This window comes from Equus caballus, chromosome 11 (assembly GCF_041296265.1).
Source record: "Equus caballus isolate H_3958 breed thoroughbred chromosome 11, TB-T2T, whole genome shotgun sequence".
NCBI lineage: Eukaryota > Metazoa > Chordata > Mammalia > Perissodactyla > Equidae > Equus > Equus caballus.
The window spans coordinates 58,057,934-58,078,601 of NC_091694.1; the positions used below are offsets into that span (position 1 = coordinate 58,057,934).

At 44.1% G+C, this 20,668-nt stretch overlaps 1 protein-coding gene and 1 long non-coding RNA gene across 2 annotated transcripts; both read right to left on the minus strand.

Moving 5' to 3' along the window:
* Positions 1-10,383: 10,383 nt before the first annotated feature.
* Positions 10,384-14,169, minus strand: LOC111775742 (uncharacterized). Its single transcript, XR_002811713.2, has 4 exons — positions 13,641-14,169; positions 13,118-13,203; positions 11,461-11,524; positions 10,384-10,918 (listed from the first exon to the last, which is right to left on the minus strand). It is a non-coding gene; the product is annotated as an uncharacterized lncRNA (long non-coding RNA).
* Positions 14,170-18,981: 4,812 nt separating this feature from the next.
* On the minus strand, positions 18,982-20,645 carry UBB (ubiquitin B). The gene is given in 2 exon segments (NM_001081862.3): positions 18,982-19,824; positions 20,551-20,645. A coding segment is annotated over 1 exon segment (690 nt). The 5' UTR covers positions 19,819-19,824; positions 20,551-20,645; the 3' UTR covers positions 18,982-19,128.
* Positions 20,646-20,668: the final 23 nt, after the last annotated feature.

The following is a 20,668-nucleotide window of genomic DNA, read 5'->3' on the forward strand; positions in this document are numbered from 1 at the left end:
GAAAGCCAGATTGCCTCACTCCCTGGCTTAACACCCCCACTCCCAACCAATGGCTTCCCATGGTGCTTAGAATAAAACGCAATCTCCGTACCAAACTCCTGTGCAGCCTGGGCGCCCTTCGCCATGCCTCCACCATCATCTCTCATTGCAACCCTGTCTTGCACATTAAACTCTAGACCTATGCTGTCCAATACGGTAGTTACTAGCTACGGTGGCTATTTAAATTTAAATCAATTATAATAGAATCAAACACTCAGTTCTACAGTCACATTAGCCACATTTCAAATGCTCAATAGTCACATGTGGTTAGTGGCTACCATATTGGACAGCACAGACGTAAAACTTTTCCATCATCACACAGAAGTCCATTGGACGGCTCTACACTTTTTGAACACATTTCAGTGTCTTCAATATGCCATGCTCTCTTCTGTTGCCTCCAAGCCACTGCACAAACTGTTCCATCTGCCAGGAACACCTCACACCCATACTCACCCACACCCGCCTCCACACACACAGCCCTTGCTCTAACCAACTCCTACCCAACCGTCACCTCTCCATTTAAACGTCACTTCCTCTTGGGTAGCCTTTACTAGACCCTGGACTGGGTTGGGGGTCTTCACTATATGTTCCCATGACATCTCATACTTCTCTGATCATAACTCATTATCCATTACTCTTTTTATTTAATTGTCTGGCTTCACTTTGTTTTTAAAGATTTTATTTTTCCTTTTTCTTCCCAAAGCCCCCCGGTACACAGTTGTATATTTTTAGTTGTGGGTCCTTCTAGTTGTGGCATGTGGGATGCCACCTCAGCATGGCTTGATGAGCGGTGCCGTGTCAACGCCCAGGATCCGAACTGGCGAAACCCTGGGCTGCCCAAGCAGAGTGTGCGAACTTAACCACTCCACCATGGGGCTGGCCCCCCTGGCTTCACTTTTAATAATAAGAAATGCCTACTGAGCACTCACTGTGTGTTACATGCTTTACATGTAACTCTCAGAGCAACCCTATTTCACAGATGAGGAAAATGAGGCTGGGCAAGGTTAGGCACCATGTCCAAGGCCTCATGGCTGAGAGGTGACAAAGCAAGGATTCAAGTCCAGAGCCACACTCTGTCCCACTAAGCTCCCCAAGGAGTGAGATCTTGCTTTTCTTGCTGTATCCCCAGCACCTAGCACAGCACAGAACCCAGTTGGCGCTCAAGAATGCTCTGAATGACTGGGTGGCTAATCATAATCACAATGCAGAGGGCATGACTGTGATGTTGTGAAAAAGTTGAAGAGTTAGTGGAGACCCTTAAGTCCTTCAGAGGTGTCACCATGTCAAGTGACAAGGACAACTGGGCAGACAGCCCTAATTGCAAATGTAGCTTATAAAAAATCATCAGGGACCGGCCCGGTGGTGCAGCGGTTAAGTGCACACGTTCCGCTTTGGTGGCCTGGGGTTCGCCGGTTCAGATCCCAGGTGTGGACATGACACCACTTGGCATGTGGTAGGCGTCCCACATATAAAGTAGAGGAAGATGGGCACGGATGTTAGCTCAGGGCCAATCTTCCTCAAAAAAAGAAAAAAAAGCTCCTCAGATCTTTAGACATCAGGGAAATGCAAATCCAAAACGACAGCGAGATATCACTTCACGTCCACTAAGATGGTGATAATCAAAAAGACAGATAATAATAAATATTGGTAAGGATGTGGAGAAACTGGAACCCTCATAAACTGCTGGTAGATTGTAAAATGGCGCAGCCACTTTGGAAAACAGCCTGGCTGTTCCTCAAAAGATTAAACAGAGAGTTCCTACATGACCCAGCAATTACTCCTTAGGTATGTCCTCAAAAGAAACGGAAACATACGTCTACACAAACACATGTACACAAATGTTTACAGCAGCATTACTCATAATAGCCAAATGGAAAAAACCCAAAGGTCCATCAGCTGATGAATGGATAAATGTCTCTCTAAACAATGGAATATTATTAATTTTTAATATTATTAAAAAGGAACAAAGTACTGCCACATGCTACAATATGGATGAACCTTGAAAAAACTAGGCTAAGTGTAAGAAGCCAGTCACAAAAGACCTCATGTTGCATGATTCCATTTATACGAAATGTCCAGAATAGGTAAATCCATGAAGATAGAAAGGAGGTTAGTGGTTGCCTAGGGCAAAGGGATCTGGGGTGAAACGTGGAACTAAAGGGACTGAGCTTCTTTTTGGGGTGATGAAAATGTTCTAAATTTGATTGTGATGATGGTTACACAACTCTGTAAATATACTAAAGACCATTGAACTATGAACTTTAAATTGGTGAATTATGTCTTAAAAAAAAAAGTCCTCTGTGCAGAGAAGAATGTCTGTGTTTTTAGCAGGACGCGCATCAAGCAGAGAAGCAAGGCTTCCTCAATCTCAATGCCATTGGAACCATATTTCAAGAAGCTCCATCCAGTCCAGTCTCCATGGAAGGAAACTCCCCCAAGCAGCCTTTACGCCATTCTTTCCTATGTGTTTCATTTCACATTTAGTAACTTTTTGTAAAGGCATGTTTCTTTTATTTGAATTTATTTTCAGAACCAACTTTAATAAAAACAAGAGAGAGGTCACAACAACATGAAGGAGAGGTATCCTTTGGAGAGGAGAACTGAGGGTCAAGGACGTGAGTGTAACTTCCTCTTCAATGCATATCCTTTGTGCTATTTGAATTTTTTACCATTGGCTTTAAAAAAACAAATATGGCATCCCTTGTCGAGTTAAAAAAAAAATCCCACTCAAATGTGCAAGAATGTCTAAAGCCTGTGGATAACCAATATAAATTCTAAAGAGAGGTGGGAGAGGAGGGGTTCAGAGCCCGGAAGGCGGGAATTGCTCTGGCTTTACAAGGAAGGAAGGGTGGGACTTGGGGAGATCCAGGCGGACACCTAAGGGCCTGGGCCTAGAGCCTTTGCTGCTTCTTGTACCAACTCCAAAACTTCGTCCAGAGCCAGGGCTGGGCCGTGTTTACTGGCCACATAGAGCCTCCCTGAGCAGCCTCGCGTCTGAGCCAGACGAGAAACAGAAATAAGCCAGCTTAGTAGGTTGGATAGGCTGGCTTCCTGGAACAAGGAAGACAGAGGCCAGAGATGAGCAGGTTCATAATGGGGAGGAAAAAAATGCTAGCTGAGGTGGCCCTGGTCTTCAGAGAGGCCAAGGATGCCTCCTAGAGGAGAAGGGGACCAAAGTCCTGCTGGTGTGGTCACGGCTTGCCTGGCGGGAGAATTCCCACGCTCCTGGACAGTGAGCCGCCCCTTCCCCGACTGCCGCAGAGGCCACTGTGCAGCCAGGCCCGGATGTGCGGCCTCTTTCTCCCAGGACTCAAAATAGCCACAGCCAGGCCCCAGGCCAAATCTGGGAGCCCATCAAAGGCCCGGAGCCTGTGGGGAATTTCTCCAACTTCAGGCTGGAGCAGGGCCCGTTTCCAACAGCCCCTGCTACAGACTAATGGATACCTGATTTACTACCGAAGAGACTAGGAGAGAGGGATGTTCTGTCATCTAGGAGACCAAAAAAGAGAAGAAAGGTGGGGGAGGCTGACTCGGGATAAAGATGAGTCGGAGAGAAGGAAGCGCTGATCACAGACACACTATCAGGACAGAGAAGAGCGACAGAGACTGAGGCCAAGAGCGACAGAGACTGGGCAGGCCACAACCAGCGACGGGGACCAGGAGAAAGACCAGACGCGGGCAGGGTCGGTCTGGGCCAAGGATGCATCAGACAGCCTGGACCGAGACAGGATGATCCGGGCTGCGCAGGAAGTCGAGCCAAAGAACCCCCGGTGGAGCACCGAGGTGTGAATGCGGACCGGACCAAGACATCCAGCTGGGGCCGCGGAACACTGCCGCCACGCCACGCCCCTCCCCTCCGCCCCTCCCCTCCGCCCCCTCCGGACTACCTCCACGCCCTGCCTCGGGGCTGCTCCCACTGTGCCTTTCCTCAGCCCCTGCACCTCTCCTTGGGTCTCCCCGCTACCCGGCTCAGCCGCACCCCCAGCTACCCCACGGCCCCCGCGGATGCGCCTCAGCCACGCCCCCACGCCCGGTTCCGGGGTCCTCGCCCCTTCGCACCGCCCCCGGCCCCCGGCGAGGCCCCGCCCCTTCCCCACGTGAGCGTTTGGCCCGTGGGCGCACACGCTGTGTAGGGGCTGTGAAGGCCAAAGAGCCGCTGTCGCCGCTGGGGCTCCCGGATCAGGGTAGGAGGGCAGTGGGGCCTTTCCTGGGACTTGGGTGCCTTGCTCCTCCTGTCCCACTCCCCTCCACGAGTCACTCAGCAAAACAGTGAGGCTGTCGGGGTCTGTGGCCTCTGCCTCCCTTCCAAGGGATGCACCGAAGGCGTGGAAGCACGAGTAGCGCCTCCCTCCGGATGGAGGGCGCTGGGACAAACCTGCAAGCGCGCCCTTCTGCCGTGAGCCAGGCACTTTATGAGCATTTAAAAAAAAAATCTTTACCTCCACCCTGGGAGGTAGATCCTGTTATTTCCACTTCACAGAAGGGGAAACTGAGTCAAAGAGATGAAGTAACTTGCTTGCTCTAGACTACAGCACAGTTCGCAAGTGATGGCAGTGGGATTTGAACCCAGGTAGTTAGCTCTCCTTTTCGTTCCCATCTCTTTTTTTTTTAAGAAGTCAGGTTTATTGTGCTATAATCTACACTCTTTAACATTTTAACTTACTTTGTAATTTTAAAGAATTTACACCCTTTTTAGCCGACAGTTCAAAGAATTTTGACGACTGTATCTAATCGTGTGACCACCACAGCTATCAAGATATAGAGCATTTTCATCACCCCAAAATGTGCTCTGGTGCCCCTTTGCCCTCCTCGCCCCCACTGCCAGCCTCTGCTGACCACTGGTGTGATTTCTGTCCTTGTAGATTTGCCATTTCCAGAATGTCACGTGAGTGGAATCACAATATGTACCCTCCCTGTGTGCCTGGCTTCCTCTGAGGTCCCACATCATCTTGTTCTTGCTGCAGTTCCCCTTGGCAGTGTCTGACCCCTCTCCCAGATCTCTAGACTTTGAGGAAAGTTTGTTCCCACCGCCTGGAGGTAGCACAGGCCTGGAAAGGGAAGGATGGGCTGGGTTTGTGTTTGGAAGGTGTCTCAGTCCCTCCTGGCTGTTCTAATAAAATACCACAGACTGGGTAGCTTATAAACAACAGAAATTTATTTCTCATAGTTCTGGAGGCTGGGAAGTCCAAAATCAAGGCACCAGCCTGGTTGCCTACTGGTGAGTGCCTTCTTGCTCATCTAGTGGAAGGGGCAAGAGATCTCTCTGGAGACTCCTTTATGAGGGCACTAATGTCTTCATAAGGGGTCTACCCTCATGACGTAGGCGCATCACAAAGGCCCCATCTCCTAATACCATCACACCAGGCATTAGAATTTCAACATATGAATTTGGGGGAACACAAACATTCGGACCATAGCAGAGGGGTTGACAAGTTGCCCAAAGAACCAGGGGCAGGAATTCAGAACAAGACTTTAAGAAATTTCAGAAAAGCCACCCACATTTAGACTTTACCCTGAAAGTAATGGAGAATGATTTAGATTTGAGTGTTAGACATTCCCTCAGAGCCCTAGGGTCTCTGGGGCCTGCCTCATTGCCACAAAAGGCTGTCTTGGAAGAGAAAAGTTGTTGGCTGGGTCCCTCCGGACAGGGGTACCCAAGCTGAACTCTGGCTGAAGGTAGCCCTCAAGTGAGAGAGAGAATGGGAAAACTCATGCATCCAGAGTTTTGTTTGTTTCTCTGCATTGTATCCTTTTGCCCCAGTTCCACTTTTTCTGTTTGTTTTTATGGGTCTCTGTCTTTTATGGTAGAAGCTTTCCTCAAATGTCTGGTACCAAAAACCAGATGCATGGATGGGGCTTCACTGAGCATCCCCCAAGGGCGATGTCATGGTTCCCAAAGTTTAGTATGCAGGTGTCCACGTCGTTCCCCCTGGTCAGCGTGGTCTCATTCGTCCATGGGTCCTCAGGGCACTAAGGTCTCAGCTTCTCCACCAAGTTATTGGCACAAACACTGCTGCCTGTGCCTCTGCTTGGTCCCCTCTCCCACTCTCTTTGTTCTTGTGGGTTTACACCGTTTTTATTCTTTTATGATCATTTTAGGGGGGTTTGTGGAGGAAGCCATTTTTAAACTAGAAGCTCAACCGTAACTGAAATGTTTTGTTTCTTTTTTTAAACAATCTGGAGCCAAAAAAAAAAAAAAAAAATGAAGAAGTTGAAGTTGAGACAATGTGCAGACCACCCTTTGGAGGTGTTTCATTACATTAGGGGCATGAACTGGAAGGAGATGTGGGGTCAAGGCAGGGGGGATTGTTTCTTTAAAGATCAGAGACATGAAATAAAAGATTCTGTTTGAATGCTGCTGGAATGATCCAGTAGTAGAGAGAGACTGATAATGCAGGGAAGGAAGCTACCTGCAAGAACAAAGTCCTTGAGAAGGTGAAATGATGGCCCAAGAGGAGGAGTTCATCTCTGTTCATGTAAGAAGGAAGAAAAGAAGGCAAGGCAGGTCCAAGCGTGGACAGATTTCAGGCCAAGGGTGGGAAAATCTGATAGCCTCTGTTTTCTCAAAGAAGTGTGAGGTTAAGGTCACCAGCTGAGAGTAAGGGGGAGGGTGTGGGAAAGTTGAAGAAAGAAAATAGATCATATCACCTCTTAGACAAATGGAGTGGAATTGCCGGGCAGTGTTCAGAACCCCTTTGAGTATTGCCATCACCAATTTAAAGTGAAACCAGTTAACTCGGTTGTGTGATTTTTCCCCCTCAGCACTTGGGTACAGGTAGGGAGAAGGCACGTGTTAGACTCATCCAGGCTTGGGTTTTTGCTAGGCAGCTAAGAAAGAGGAAGAGGTGTGTTTCCAAGGGAGGGAGTATACTGAGAAATCAAACCATCTCTTCCCTCCTCCACGCTGAGGTGCCATCCCAGAAGTTGGGGATGATCATCAGCTCCCAGGGCCCTGTATACTCCAGGTTAAAGGGGTTCCCAACCTCTCTTGTAAATAAGACAAGTGCCAGTGCACAACACTGCCTGAGCCTGAGAAACGCAGGGAAAGTCTCAGGAAAGGAAAAAGACAGACAGTACTTTCCAAAGGCCGAAGTGGGACATTTTAACCTTGAACTCAGAGAGCCCACCCTGCCAAACGAAGGGGCTCTGCTGCCAACAGATGGGTGGGTGGGGGTGGGCTGGGGCTCTGAATTCCTTTCTGTACCTCTAACCTACAGATGTGCAAAGATGTACAGAGTAGTCTATATCCACCTCTGAACCCACCTGGGTAAAAATTATTTTTAATTCTGACTTTAATTACTGGTTTTATGGATGTATTTCCTCTTTTTCTTTGGTCTTAGCTATTTTTAACACAATAATAAATTTTATAAGTTTTTTATTACCTTTATACATGATCACCTTTTCATCTGTCTCTTGCAGTATCTCCTGAATTTTCTCTTTTTGTTTTATATACTTTGTCCAAAACTTTTTCATGTGGGTCTTTTCGCAGCAAGCTTTCTGAGACCTTGTCTATCCGAGAATACTTTTATCATGCCCTCACATTTAAATGATAGTCTGGCTGCACGTAAAATTCTAAGTTCTAAGATCTTTTCCTTCATTATTTTGAAACACTGCTCCATTGACTTCTTGCATCTAGTATTCCTGTTGAAAAATCTAATATTGATAAGCTTCTTGGGGCCGGCCCAGGGGCGCAGCGGTTAACTGCATACATTCCGCTTTGGTGGCCTGGGATTCGCCAGTTCGGATCCTGGGTGCGGACATGGCACCACTTGGCAAGCCATGCTGTGGCAGGCGTCCCAGGTATAAAATAGAGGAAGATGGGCACAGATGTTAGCTCAGGGCCAGTCTTCCTCAAAAAAAAAAAAAAAAAGAAAGAAAGAAAGAAAGAAAGAAAGAAAGAAGGAAAAGAAAAACACAGGCAGTTACTCCTCACCCCATGAAACAACTCCTCAAGTCATGTTTTCATGATTTGCTCTCTAGAGAGGAGCTTTAGGAGTACTCACTCCTAAAAATGTCACTCCTCAATCTGGCTGTTTGGAGGGGGTGATGAGAAGGCAACTGCTGGAAGTCAGTTAGGCCCCACCTGTTTTTCTCAGTGCCTCCCAAACACAAAAGGTCTGGGCGGCCCTGATTTGACTCCAAGGGCACACAGAGCAGAGATCTGAGTCACTGCAGAGGTGGAGGCGGCAGGTACTTTGTGTTCCAAGGCAGTCAAGAGGGAGAAACAAGAGCAGAACTCCACTCCTCCATTCTATTCCCAATTCAAAACAGCACACCCCTCCCCATCACCCCGAGATTTTACACACCTTTCCCTCTCCTGGGGAGGGGCCAGCACTTGTGTTTGATTCTGACCCATCAATGTATTTATCATCCCATACTACAAGTGTCTGTTTACTAGCCTGTTTCCGTTCAGTGACTGAGCTTGTTTGTCTGGGTAGCTTTAGGACTTTGCACAGGGTAAGAAAGACCAATTTATTTCCACAAATATGAGGATTAGAGTAAGGCTTAGAACAACATACTCATTTCCTCAGGAGATGTTTTGGGCCCAAATTCACACAAAGCTGTTTGGGCCCCCCCTTTCCAGAATGGAAGGGGTGCTATTTGCCTGTTTCTGGGCGTACCCCACAGAAAGTCTGTGTCTCTACCTTCTCCCCGTTATATTCCGTGGTTTGGAGTCAGCCAAGAGCCTGTGCAGATGATATATTTACTCTGTGGTACGTCTTTAGGCACAGCCCCCTTATTTCATTATAAATTTTCATGTTAGCAAAACCATTTGAGGCCCTGCTTGTCTGAGCCCACGGGGCAGAGCTTGGAGCCATGCTATGCTGCTCTGGCCTCAGGTCCAAACAGAGCCGAAAGTGAAAGTGAATTATTTTAGGTCGGTGAAGTCAGTCTGCAGGGGAGCAGCCACTTAGAGGAAATTATCAACACATTACTGGAAACCTTTAAGCAGCTTCAACCTGCATTTTTGTGGTTTTGCAGAAAAGAGGAGAAGAGACAGCAGAGATGGCAACAGCTCTGGGAAGGCCGAGGCCCAGACAAGAGAAGATGAAACACGAGCTTGCACACTCTACAAACTCTTCCAGCCCCACCTTGCACCCCTTCAACCTCTGTCTTCTTGTCTCTGGAGGTCTCTTTTTCTGAGCTCCTCTGGTCATGCCCTTGGGCAGCTCAGCGCCTTCTCCCTTCTTAAGGTTATGGCTGGTATTGGGGCGGCAGCCATGTTGTTCTAGTAAACCTTGGCGAGCTGCTTCCAGAAAAAGCTCAGGGGAGGAAGCAGAGGATAGGTTTATCTAAAAGGCCATCAGAGCTTCTGCCCTGAAGTATTGGCTGCAAAAACAGAGCAAGCCACTTCAACTTCTAAAGGAGATTATGCTCAGGCCTGATGCTCAGAAAAACAGCTTTCATGGGGGTTAGAGGCAATGGGAGTCTGCTTTGCAGGGAGCCAAGGGGAAACAGGAGGTGTTGGAGGCTGCCAGCTAATCTGTAAGGTGGGAGGTGGTAGCCTTGGTCTGTTGAAAAGTCTCTGGGCATGGTGGGGAGATGGTATTCTCCCTTGAAAGTGAGGCCTTCTTTGGATAAGCCTGAAAGGCCTTTTTCTCCCCCAAGTGCTGAAGCATCCCCTTGCTGGATACAGCAGTCAGTATTTTCCACTCTGACTCCAGGTGAGCAGAGTGGGAGCATTACCTCCCATTCCAAAATTGGGAGCATTACCTCCATTCCTCAAGGCCAGTGTTTGGGAGGCCTGGGCTACATACTGAAGGAGTCAAGGGGCCAGGCAGCTCTGCCTACTGTTCCCACCAGAGCCATGGTCCCAGAACTTACCCTACCCCCTCGAGCAGCAAGGTCACATCCATCCTCACAGCAGGCTCCAGAGCAAGGCAGATGGATGCCTGGCTCTGCTAAGCTTCACCTTTCTTCAGGCTTCTTTTGATGCCAGCTGTTGACCTGGAGTCTAGAGCCCTGCTCCAGTGCCAGGAGCAGGAGGGAAGAATGCAGCTCCAGGATGACTCAAGGAGCTGGTAAACAACACCTAAGCCTAAGCGTACAAACATACGCCCCACCCTTGTGGATGGAAAACCGTGTGAAAAGATGGGATTGTGTCTTTAGGATCATGGCAAACTGCCTTAAATACCTCATAATTGTGGGGAAATTCCTGAAATTCTAAAATTCAACCACTAAACAAAATTGCAATATCTACAGCCAAGAGTAAAGGTACTTAACAGATAATGAGCTCTAAAAAACCAATAAGACAACTAAACAAAATTTTTAAATTTTAAATAAAATTGAGGATACGAACAAAGAGGCTCAGAGAAGAAAAAAAAAGGTGCTAAACCTCATTCATCAAATAAATGTGAAATTTTAATTATTTATTTATTTGAATATATAATATCTGCCCACTGTGAAAATTCAAGCAGTTCAAAAGATATTATATAGTGAAAAGGATGTATCCTCTCCTACCTCCTTTCTCGGAACCAACCATTGTTAGCAATTTCTTATGTATTCTTCTAGAATTATCCTATGTGTATACAAAATCATTGAAGTATAAATATCCCTCTGTTCAAACAAGTGCTAACACATATACTCACTGCTTTTACATTTAGGTTATTTTGAGTGTATTGCTATTATTAACAATATAGCAGTGAAACCATCTGTTCATGCTTCTTTGTGCATTCACCTCTGTAGGAATATCTGAAAAAGTCCTGGAAGTGAAATTGCTGGGTCAAAGGGTAGGTGCATTTAAAATGTTCATAGCTACTTACCCAGTTGCCTGCCAAAGAGATTTTACCAGTTTGTGCTGACCAACAATGCATGAGGATGTATTTCTCCACTCCACTGGAAATACTGTATTAACAGTCTTGTTTTCATCTTCGTCAATCTGAAAGATTAAAAAAATGCTATTTCCTACATTTAATGGTCATTTTTTTCTTACTATAAGTAAAACTGCACATCTTTTCATGTGTTTAAGAACTATTTTTAAAAAATTGTCTGTGAATTGTCTGCTCCTATCCTTTGCCCATTTTTCTATTGGATTACTAATCTGTTTCTTATGTGATTGTAGAAACTTCTTTTGTATTAAAAAGATTAGCCCTTTATATGTGTTGTAAATATTTTTTCCTAGTTTGTTATTCACCTTTTGACAAAAATGTGAGGAGATGAATTTATAAAGGTGTTGGTCATGGATTTGTTTACCCAGTGTACCATTAATAATATGGATTAAATAAATTATATACAATAGAATGCTACGTAGCTACTTAAATGAAGATTTATATTTATTAACATAAAATAATATCTATGCTTAGTATGTAGAAAAAGCAGGATATAAAACAGAACATTATATGATCCCCCTTTTAAAAAAATCTGTTATCAATAGTTACCTCTAGTTGGTAGAAATTTGGGTAATTTATTCAGGTTACTTACTTTCTCCTTTTTGCCATTCTAGATTATCTGAATTTTTTTATGACGAACATACGTTGTGTTGTTCCTTTAACAAAATGAAAAATATGAATCAAGCCATTTCAATTTGAGAAAAAGAAAAGTAAAAACTCAAACCCAAAACATCAATAAGTACACGGCAAATTTACCAGTTTCATTAACAAAGGACTGAAATTTTCCCCTAAAATGTTGATATTAACTCCTACAGCATTATATTGGTCAGAGCACCCTCACATGTCCTCAATGTTTGTAATATCATAAGTATTTCAAAGTCACGCTATTTTTAAACATTTATTTAACTTATAAAGAAGCATAGGGCTATCATGTAAGTGATAGGAAACAATTATGACTGTGTTTGGTATGCTTCACAAAGTATAGTTATGTGATATAAAAGGAGTTTGTCAAAGTCACTATTGACACGGGAGTTAACATAGGCATTCTATTAATCTGGTTTGTTGATCCCTGGTGGGTAAAGAATAGCTATTATGATCTGGGAGTCATGGGGGTGGCAGTTTCCTCTTCCTGGAACATTCTACCCCCTGGATACATTTACCCTTTAAAACAAAAATGTATGTTATAAATAGCCATCAACAAGACTTACACCTTCATTTATGTCTTTGGCCCAAAAGTCGTAAAGAAAAAGACTGCCAGATTCTTTTTCAGATTCAATATTTCTTTACAAAAGACATCATAAACAAAAAGTAAAATAATAGTCTGACTCTATTGCCATAATTATAACAAATTATTACTTTTTAGAATATATAAAGAGGTCCTATAAATTAATAAATATGGGCAAGGATGTGGACAGGTAATTCACAGTACAAATTAATGTCAAAAGATATAATCTCACAAGTTTAATCAGAGAGATGTAAATTAAAATAAAGTATAATTTTTGCCTTCAAATTATTTAAAATTGAAATGATTGGTAATGTATATTAATGAGGGATTGGAGGAGGGCTAGGTACTCTTACGCAGTATGGGTGGGAATTTATATTGGTATATATTTTTAAAAATTACTGTGGTAAAATATACATAACATAAAATTTACCATTTTAACCATTTTTAAGTATACAGTTCAGTGGAATTAAGTATATTCACATTGTTATGCAACCATCACCACTATAATCACCAGAACTTTTTCACGTCTCAAACTAAAACTCTGTACACATTAAACACTAACTTCCCATCCTCACTCTCCACAGCCCTTGGCCATCACCATTCTACTCTCAGTCCCTATGAATTTGAGTACTCTAGGTACCTCCTATAAGGGGAATCACACAGTATTTGTCTTTTTGTGGCTGGCTTATTTCACTTAGCATGATATCTCCAAGGTTCATCCATGTTGTAGCATGTGTCAGAATTTCCTTCCTTTTTAACGTTGAATAAGATTCCATTGTGTGTGGTACAATTTTTTCAAAGAGCAATTTTGTAGTAATCACAAATTTTAAAATGTCATATTCTTTGATACAGCAATTCCACGTCTAGGTATATCACAAGATATGATGAGGTAAGTTCTTCATTTCCTCCAGATCCTTACTGAAATGTCATCTTCTACCTGAGGTCTTCCCTAACCAACCTGTGTCCTTTATTCTGCTTTATTTTTTCACTATAGCACTTTTCATTATATAAAATATATACTTACCTATTTGTCTGTCTCCTCTCCACTTTAATATAAGTTCCACTAGGGCAGGGACTTGGTCAGTTTTGTTCATCACTGCATTTCCAATGCTGGAAACACAGAAGACATTTAATAAATATTTGTTGAATGAATAAACAGATGGAAAAATATTCTCATTCAGTGGTTTCCTTTGGGGGTGTGAGGCTAAGTGAGAGGGGATTTTTCACTCTTTACTGGATACTCCTATATATCATTAGATGTATTTTATCAAGAGCTTGTATCACATTTGTATTTTATAAAATCAATCAGATAATTTTTTAAAATCACATGTCCAAATTGACTATTATTTTGTCTGTTAACACCTGCTTGAAGACAAGCCATAGCAAGTACCAACTGATTAAGAACAACTTATGGAAGAAAAATTTAACCTGAAAAACGTTTCACCCACTTCCCTGTGAATTGGGAAAATATTTATGTTTATACTGTTCCATTTTATACTTGTGTTCTATTTCAGCAGTAGAATACCCGGGCCCAGTTTTTGGCCTACCTCCAGTCTATGGCAGCACGTTTCTGTCCTTAAAGAGGCCTGGAACCAAGTGCAATGAGCAGTGCTAGATAAGGAGAGAGGGGAGAGGTCATAGCTTCAAGAGTGTTTCTCAAAGTTTGAGGGACGTTCACCGATCGAAAAAGAAAATGAAATAAAAAGTGAAATTGGAAATTAGAAAACACTGGGTTAAACAAAATTAAGCCAGTTCCTTTAAGGCTGAACTTCTCGGAGCCTTTAATATGCTATTGCACACAGCACAACTGCAGGAGGGAGACAGACAATTTTCTGAGCTCTTATGACCCACAGCATCTTTTTCACATTGGTTGTAATGTTTGGAGGACAAAGTTTGGGAAACAGTGATATCAGAAATTTCTGAAGGTAGATGTGTTCAGTAAGAGGAGTCCTGGTAGGTGTTGCGTGGTCAGAGGAGTGGGTGCTAGAATAAATCAGAGGGGTTGGCTGAGACCTACTAGCTGGAGAGTGAACTTCACCACTCAACTTCTGATGACCAAAAAAAAAAAAAAAAAAAGATGGGAGGATAAGGCTGGTAATGAGGTCAAGAAAGTGTGAAAAAAGTGAAAATCCCAAAGCTCATTTCCCTGTTAATATTGTTTCACCAAGTGCAAGATCCTTTCCCAGAAATCAACATTTGTCTAAAACTTCCATTTAGAGTCAGCTGGGCCTGATCAAAAGGGAGCCATGGCTTGCCCCTTCAGACTATTTGAGGAATAAGCGGAGTATAACTACAATGAACTGCATTGAGGTTCAGAAAGTATCATGAGATGTAGTTTCTAGAGGCCCTGGGGGATCCACAGAGAATGAACCAGAGACTTATGCAAAATAAGTCTACCAAATTTGGGAGCACAGTCTGACTTCAGGGTAGAATTACATTGCTGGCTCTTGGACGGGGGACGCTTGTTGTGAACAATGCTGATGCTATGTCATCAAGAACTTCAGCCCTCCTGGAAGCCTAGGGGGCACAGATTTGAAACCATCTAGAAAGGAGTTGGAATACGTCTCCCTTCTCAACCACCCCTTTACTCTCCTGAAACAACCAATGTTAAACAAGGGCCCATCCTTCTTGGTGCTTACGCACACATACACATTTTTTCTGTAGCATTTTTCACTGTCTTATTAAATATTGTTCCATGCAAGTTCCTATCTCTTTCATTCTGTTTTAACTATTGTATTATCATAATTCAACCACTCTCCCTGGATGGGCAATTAGGTCATTTGCAATTTTATTACAATAAATAGTATTGTAAGCATGTTTTTGCCTTTTTTTTTAAGCACTTCACATGTAATCCTCATAACTACTCTGAGATAGGTATAATTAACCCCAATTTTATAGATGAGGAATCTGAGGTGCTGATAGGATAAATTAGTTGCCCCAGGTTACAAGCCAGTAAGTGGTGGAGCCAGATTTGAACTCAAGCAGTCTTGTCTCCAGAGCCACACTCTGAATCATATTAGACTGCAACATTTTCATACAGAAGGCATATAACCCTTTAAATTGAATAGACTTAATTTTATGTAAAATCCACTGTGTTCTCATTTTTTTCATTTCAGTAAAACTGGAGAAAACTTTATCTTGGAGTGGCATTAAGCTATAGACCAGCACCTGGGACTTACTGCTTTCAGTGTAACAAGCAAGTATTCTTTTAACACCTCTTTGCACACAAGTCCGAGCATTCTTTCAGGAAAGATCACAAATAGATTAACACAAACCCTTCTTTCATCAAATTCCTAAGTTGAAGGGAAACAATGAAGATTACAATTGGGGATGGTTAAGCGGCAGCTTGTTCCAAAAACTCTGGGATCTCAAGGCACACAATGATGTGTAATACAAGTAGTTCTGATAAACACATGGAATTTGCTTTTTGGAGATAGCACAGGTCCAAAATAAAACGAATTTAAAATAAATTTCTGGAAGATTGACCCATGTACACTTTGGACACCAGCCTATTAAGTCACAAAGGTCCCATAAGCAACCCTCTGTGTCATTGTTTCTGAGGTTTATAATGGGTGGGGAGGTCCAGGGAGACAGTTCCTTAAAGGAAGGGCAGGTGAGGTACTCGCACCACGGGCCATAAGAGTTTGTGCGTCTCTTCCTTCCTATGGGCTCTTCAGCACCTGGACCAACACTGCAGTTGACAACTATACTCCTAGCAGTTAGAGGAGAAGCTAACTGGACAATGAACATTAAGTGGAATAGTGGATAGGACTGAGATCTATCTCGGATTCAGATACATGAACAAATCTTTTCAACTCTTCCATCCCTTTCTAGGTCATCCCAAAGCAAAGGTCTACTCCTACTCACATTTCCCCATGGCATTGTTGACCCCTCACCAGCAGTCATGAGAAGTGAGCAGGAACCATAAAGGACTGTTTTACTCAGTGTAGAGTAAGGTTTAAAGGCAAGAGTGATAAACTCACTTCCAAAAATCAGTTGATAGCACAGGTTGTTGAAGACACATTTAGAGAGCATTTTGCTTGCTCGAATTTCAAGTTCTGTGCAGAGTGGAGATTCATGAATATCTTAGGGGATCCCTATAGAAGAGATTCCCAGGGAGAATTAGAGACAGCAATAGCTGCAACCTTTCCTTGCCAAGGGTTTCACCAGACTAGAGACTCGTGAGCCTGTTACGCCAGACAGTGGAGATTTGGGAGAAATGACAATTTTTCAAGTCCTACTGCCCAAACCACCGCTAGTCTTTACTTAGCTCTTCAGTGATGTGCCTTTTTTTTTTTTTTTAAAAGATTGGCACCTGAGCTAGCAGCTGTTGTCAATCTTTTTCCTCTCTGCTTTTTCTCCCCAAATCCCTCCAGTGCATAGTTGTATATATTTTAGTTGTGGGTCCTTCTAGTTGTGGCATGTGGGACTCGACCTCAGCATGGCCTGATGAGCGGTGCCATGCCCGCGCCCAGGAAGCTGAGCTTGTGAACTTAGCCACAGGGCAGACCCCAAGTGATATGCTCTTATTCTCCAGGTTTATAAATCAAGACTTTTATTAAGTGTAAAGTACAGAAAAGAAGAATCTTCAAAACCCAGCTTTACTAGCAAGAAAATCTTTTTAATTATTTTACTTAATAATCAGCAAAAAGCCTGCTTCTACTTAAAAGCACTGGTTTGAGGACATCCTGAAGGGGAAGGAACATAGAACTTCATGGATTTTATAAGCTGTTCAAGTCAAAGTTGACAGAACACTTACAGTCCTTCTTTTGCCCCTAATGAGAACTAGGTCTTGAGCAAATCAACTCTAAAACGGTGCGACTGGAGAGGATGTCACCCTCCAATCTAACAGTGAAATGTGTTCCCTTAAGTCTAAGGATGGCTTGATTTTGCACTACCACCTCCAAGGGTTTAATATAAGTAGTTACCCTCTCTGGCCCATTTTATTACCACTCCAAGGAACTGAAGCATTAACTCACTAAACAATCCGAAAATTAAGTGCTATCTCCAGGGTCTAACTTACCAAGAAAACCAGAGTTAAGTACTCCAGTTTAATATTTTATGCTCAATTTTAATTGAGCGTATTTCTAGGACAGACACCTAAGAAACTGTTAAGGCAGAGCTCCTGAAATCATATACCACGCCATTCTCAAGCACACCCAGAGCATCAAAAGCTATTTCTAGACATGATGGTTTGCTTTCTACATTCTTAAAATGCACCTCTGGGTGATTAAGATGTTCTTACCCCTAAAGCCGCACTTGTGATCAGACCAGTTTTAGTATCAGAGAAGTTATCTCCCTTCTGTGTGTTTTGTTGTTGTTAATAACAGTTTTATTAAGATATAATTCACATACCATACAATTCACCCAAGGCGTGCAATGCGTTTTAGTACATTCACAGAGTTGTGCAACCATGACCACTATCTAATTCCAGAACATTTTCATCACCCCAAGCAGAAACCCTCTACCCATTAATAGTTAGTCCCCAATTCCACCCCCACCTCCCAGCCCGTGGCAACCACTAGGTTTGCTTTCTGTCTCTATGGATTTGCCTGTTCTGGACATTTCATACAAACAGAACACTACTCAGCAATAAAAAGCAATAAACTCTCATACACTCAACAACTTGAAGCTCTACAGAATTATGCTGAGTGGAAAAAGCCAATGGCAGGTTACGCACTCCGATGATTCCATTTATGTAAAATTCTTGAAAGGTCAAAATTATAAAAATGGAGAACCTATTTGTGATTTCCAAATGTTGAGGACAAGGGGAGGGGGGATGGGCAGTGGACGTGGCTAGAAAAGGGCAACATGAGGGACCGTTTGGTGATGGAAATGTTCTGTATCTTGAGGCATCAAAAGCAATGGTGATATTGTACTATAATTGACTAACATGTTACTACTTCCGCAGCATGCTTTTTGAGAAAACCAGGAGAGCTTTTAACTTCTCCCCCTTACATGCACTCCCCCACACACCATTCCTCTTAATCCCAAAGTGAGAACCACTAGTACTTACTCAAGTTACGCTGCAGGAAACAGAGTGGGGAAGAGAATGAGAATTCAACGCACTGTAAGAATAAATGGTACCTTGTGTCCACATTCTTACTCAAATTTTTTCTTAGTGTTGGAAACACACTGTCTAGTGTTTACTGGTATGGCAGCATAAGAATTGCTTGGTTTATGTCAGGCTTGACCAAAAATTACAGCAAATTTCAAATTAGAGAATTTCATCCGCTGTGGCAATCTTAGCCTTTTCCTTAGATTAACGTAAAGCTGTTAGTCATTAAGAACCAACTGTTAGGAATCACCCTCATTTGCTGCCTAACACACAAGTCAGCAAAGGGCCTTATACCAGAACACCCTTTTAACTTCTTTCAGGAAATCCTTCTCCCCAGCCAGCCTTCTTTCAAACTTGACCTGGGCTCCACTTGATTCTTGGCTGAGTTCACACAGAGCAGACAATATTACGGGTTTATTTCACTACTTAACATTAAACATTCGCTAGAAAGGAAAGCACAACAGATAATCAACCAATGACTACAATACCTAAAAGTACTTAGAATTCAGCACTTAACCAAAATCTCATTTGGTTTACCCAACTATTTGAGGTGAAGGCAGGCCAGTTTGTTTTCTCTCCATATACTTCCCTATTGAATTAGTTGCTTACACTTCTGCAATGGCGTGCATTATACCAGAATCCTAACTTGTAAATGACCTTGAACAAAGGACAAAGTTTCTACAACTTGGCACATCAAATGTTTACCGAAGGCAAGTAACCTAATTTTGGTCACACTGACATCCTCCCAGTTAACTCCCCTCCTTAACTACCATTTTAACCCATTAGGAGTCCCCACATCACTACATGAAAAAACTTCAACAGACACCAAATATGCTACCATGCAACAAAACCTTTATTAACATTTTGAACAGGTTCAGCTATTACTGAAACTGGTAATTTCTAAACTTAAATTGGGGCTAATGGCTGGAGTGCAGAGTAATGCCATCACTGGACATTACAAAGACAAGACTGAAAAGCTAACAGCCACCCCTGAGACGGAGCACCAGGTGCAGGGTCGACTCTTTCTGGATGTTGTAATCGGAAAGAGTGCGGCCATCTTCCAGCTGCTTGCCTGCAAAGATGAGCCTCTGCTGGTCGGGGGGGATGCCCTCCTTATCCTGGATCTTGGCCTTGACGTTCTCGATGGTGTCGCTGGGCTCCACCTCCAGGGTGATGGTCTTGCCGGTCAGGGTCTTCACGAAAATCTGCATACCGCCTCTCAGGCGCAGCACCAGGTGCAGGGTCGACTCTTTCTGGATGTTGTAATCGGAAAGAGTGCGGCCATCTTCCAGCTGCTTGCCCGCAAAGATGAGCCTCTGCTGGTCAGGGGGGATGCCCTCCTTATCCTGGATCTTGGCCTTGACGTTCTCGATGGTGTCGCTGGGCTCCACCTCCAGGGTGATGGTCTTGCCGGTCAGGGTCTTCACGAAAATCTGCATACCGCCTCTCAGGCGCAGCACCAGGTGCAGGGTCGACTCTTTCTGGATGTTGTAATCGGAAAGAGTGCGGCCATCCTCCAGCTGCTTGCCTGCAAAGATGAGCCTCTGCTGGTCAGGGGGGATGCCCTCCTTATCCTGGATCTTGGCCTTGACGTTCTCGATGGTGTCGCTGGGCTCCACCTCCAGGGTGATGGTCTTGCCGGTCAGGGTCTTCACAAAGATCTGCATTTTGACCTACACAATTTAAAAGGCAGACGTTGGCACACCACCTCAGCATATTTATACGTATTACTTTCAAATCTAGTCAATTCCTTAAACAGTGAACTCTATTCTTCCAAAATGCCTTAAACCCCATTAACACCTCTCTCAAACCTCCCTTAATTTTTGCTAGACTCGCCTTAAAGTATTCATCGAACTCAAACGCTTTAGTCCAGGCTTTAACTTAAACGGGCTGGAGGATCAAAAGCACTAAGGTTAATACCTAGAGCTTTCCTAACTGTTCCAGACACTTCACTAAATGCCCCCGGAACAATCTTTCCAAAACTTAAGGATGGCACATATCAGCGGTGGGGAAAAAACCCGACAAGATGCGGGAGGAAAAAAAACCCGTTGAAACGGAGGCGGGGCGGGACACCTTCTCCACGCTGGGACTCGGCATTCGTAGGTCTCCAGAAGCCACACCAGCCTACCTCTTCTCCGCCTTCCCCCTCTGAGGCAGACACGATGGAATCTCCATCGGTTAAAGGCCCGTTGGTCTCTAACCGCGCGCGCGCCAACCGCCCCCGACACGTCAACAAGGCCCACTCTTCCGGAAAGGCCGGGCCGCGGCGCCGCGTCACCGCGCCTTCCCCTCCCCCCACCCCCTCTCAGAGGCCCACCGAGCGCCAGGAATCCGCCAGCTTCCTCACACACTCAGGCCCCCTCCACCCCTCCCAGGCCCGGGCGGCTACAAGCCAATACCTGGTGACGGACACGAAGAAACTGCTAATCCAAACCACGCCAAATCACCTCAGCAATACCACACCAAAAGGCCACAACGCCAGTCGCCTCTGAACGCTCCGCTTCGGCGGAGCTGAAA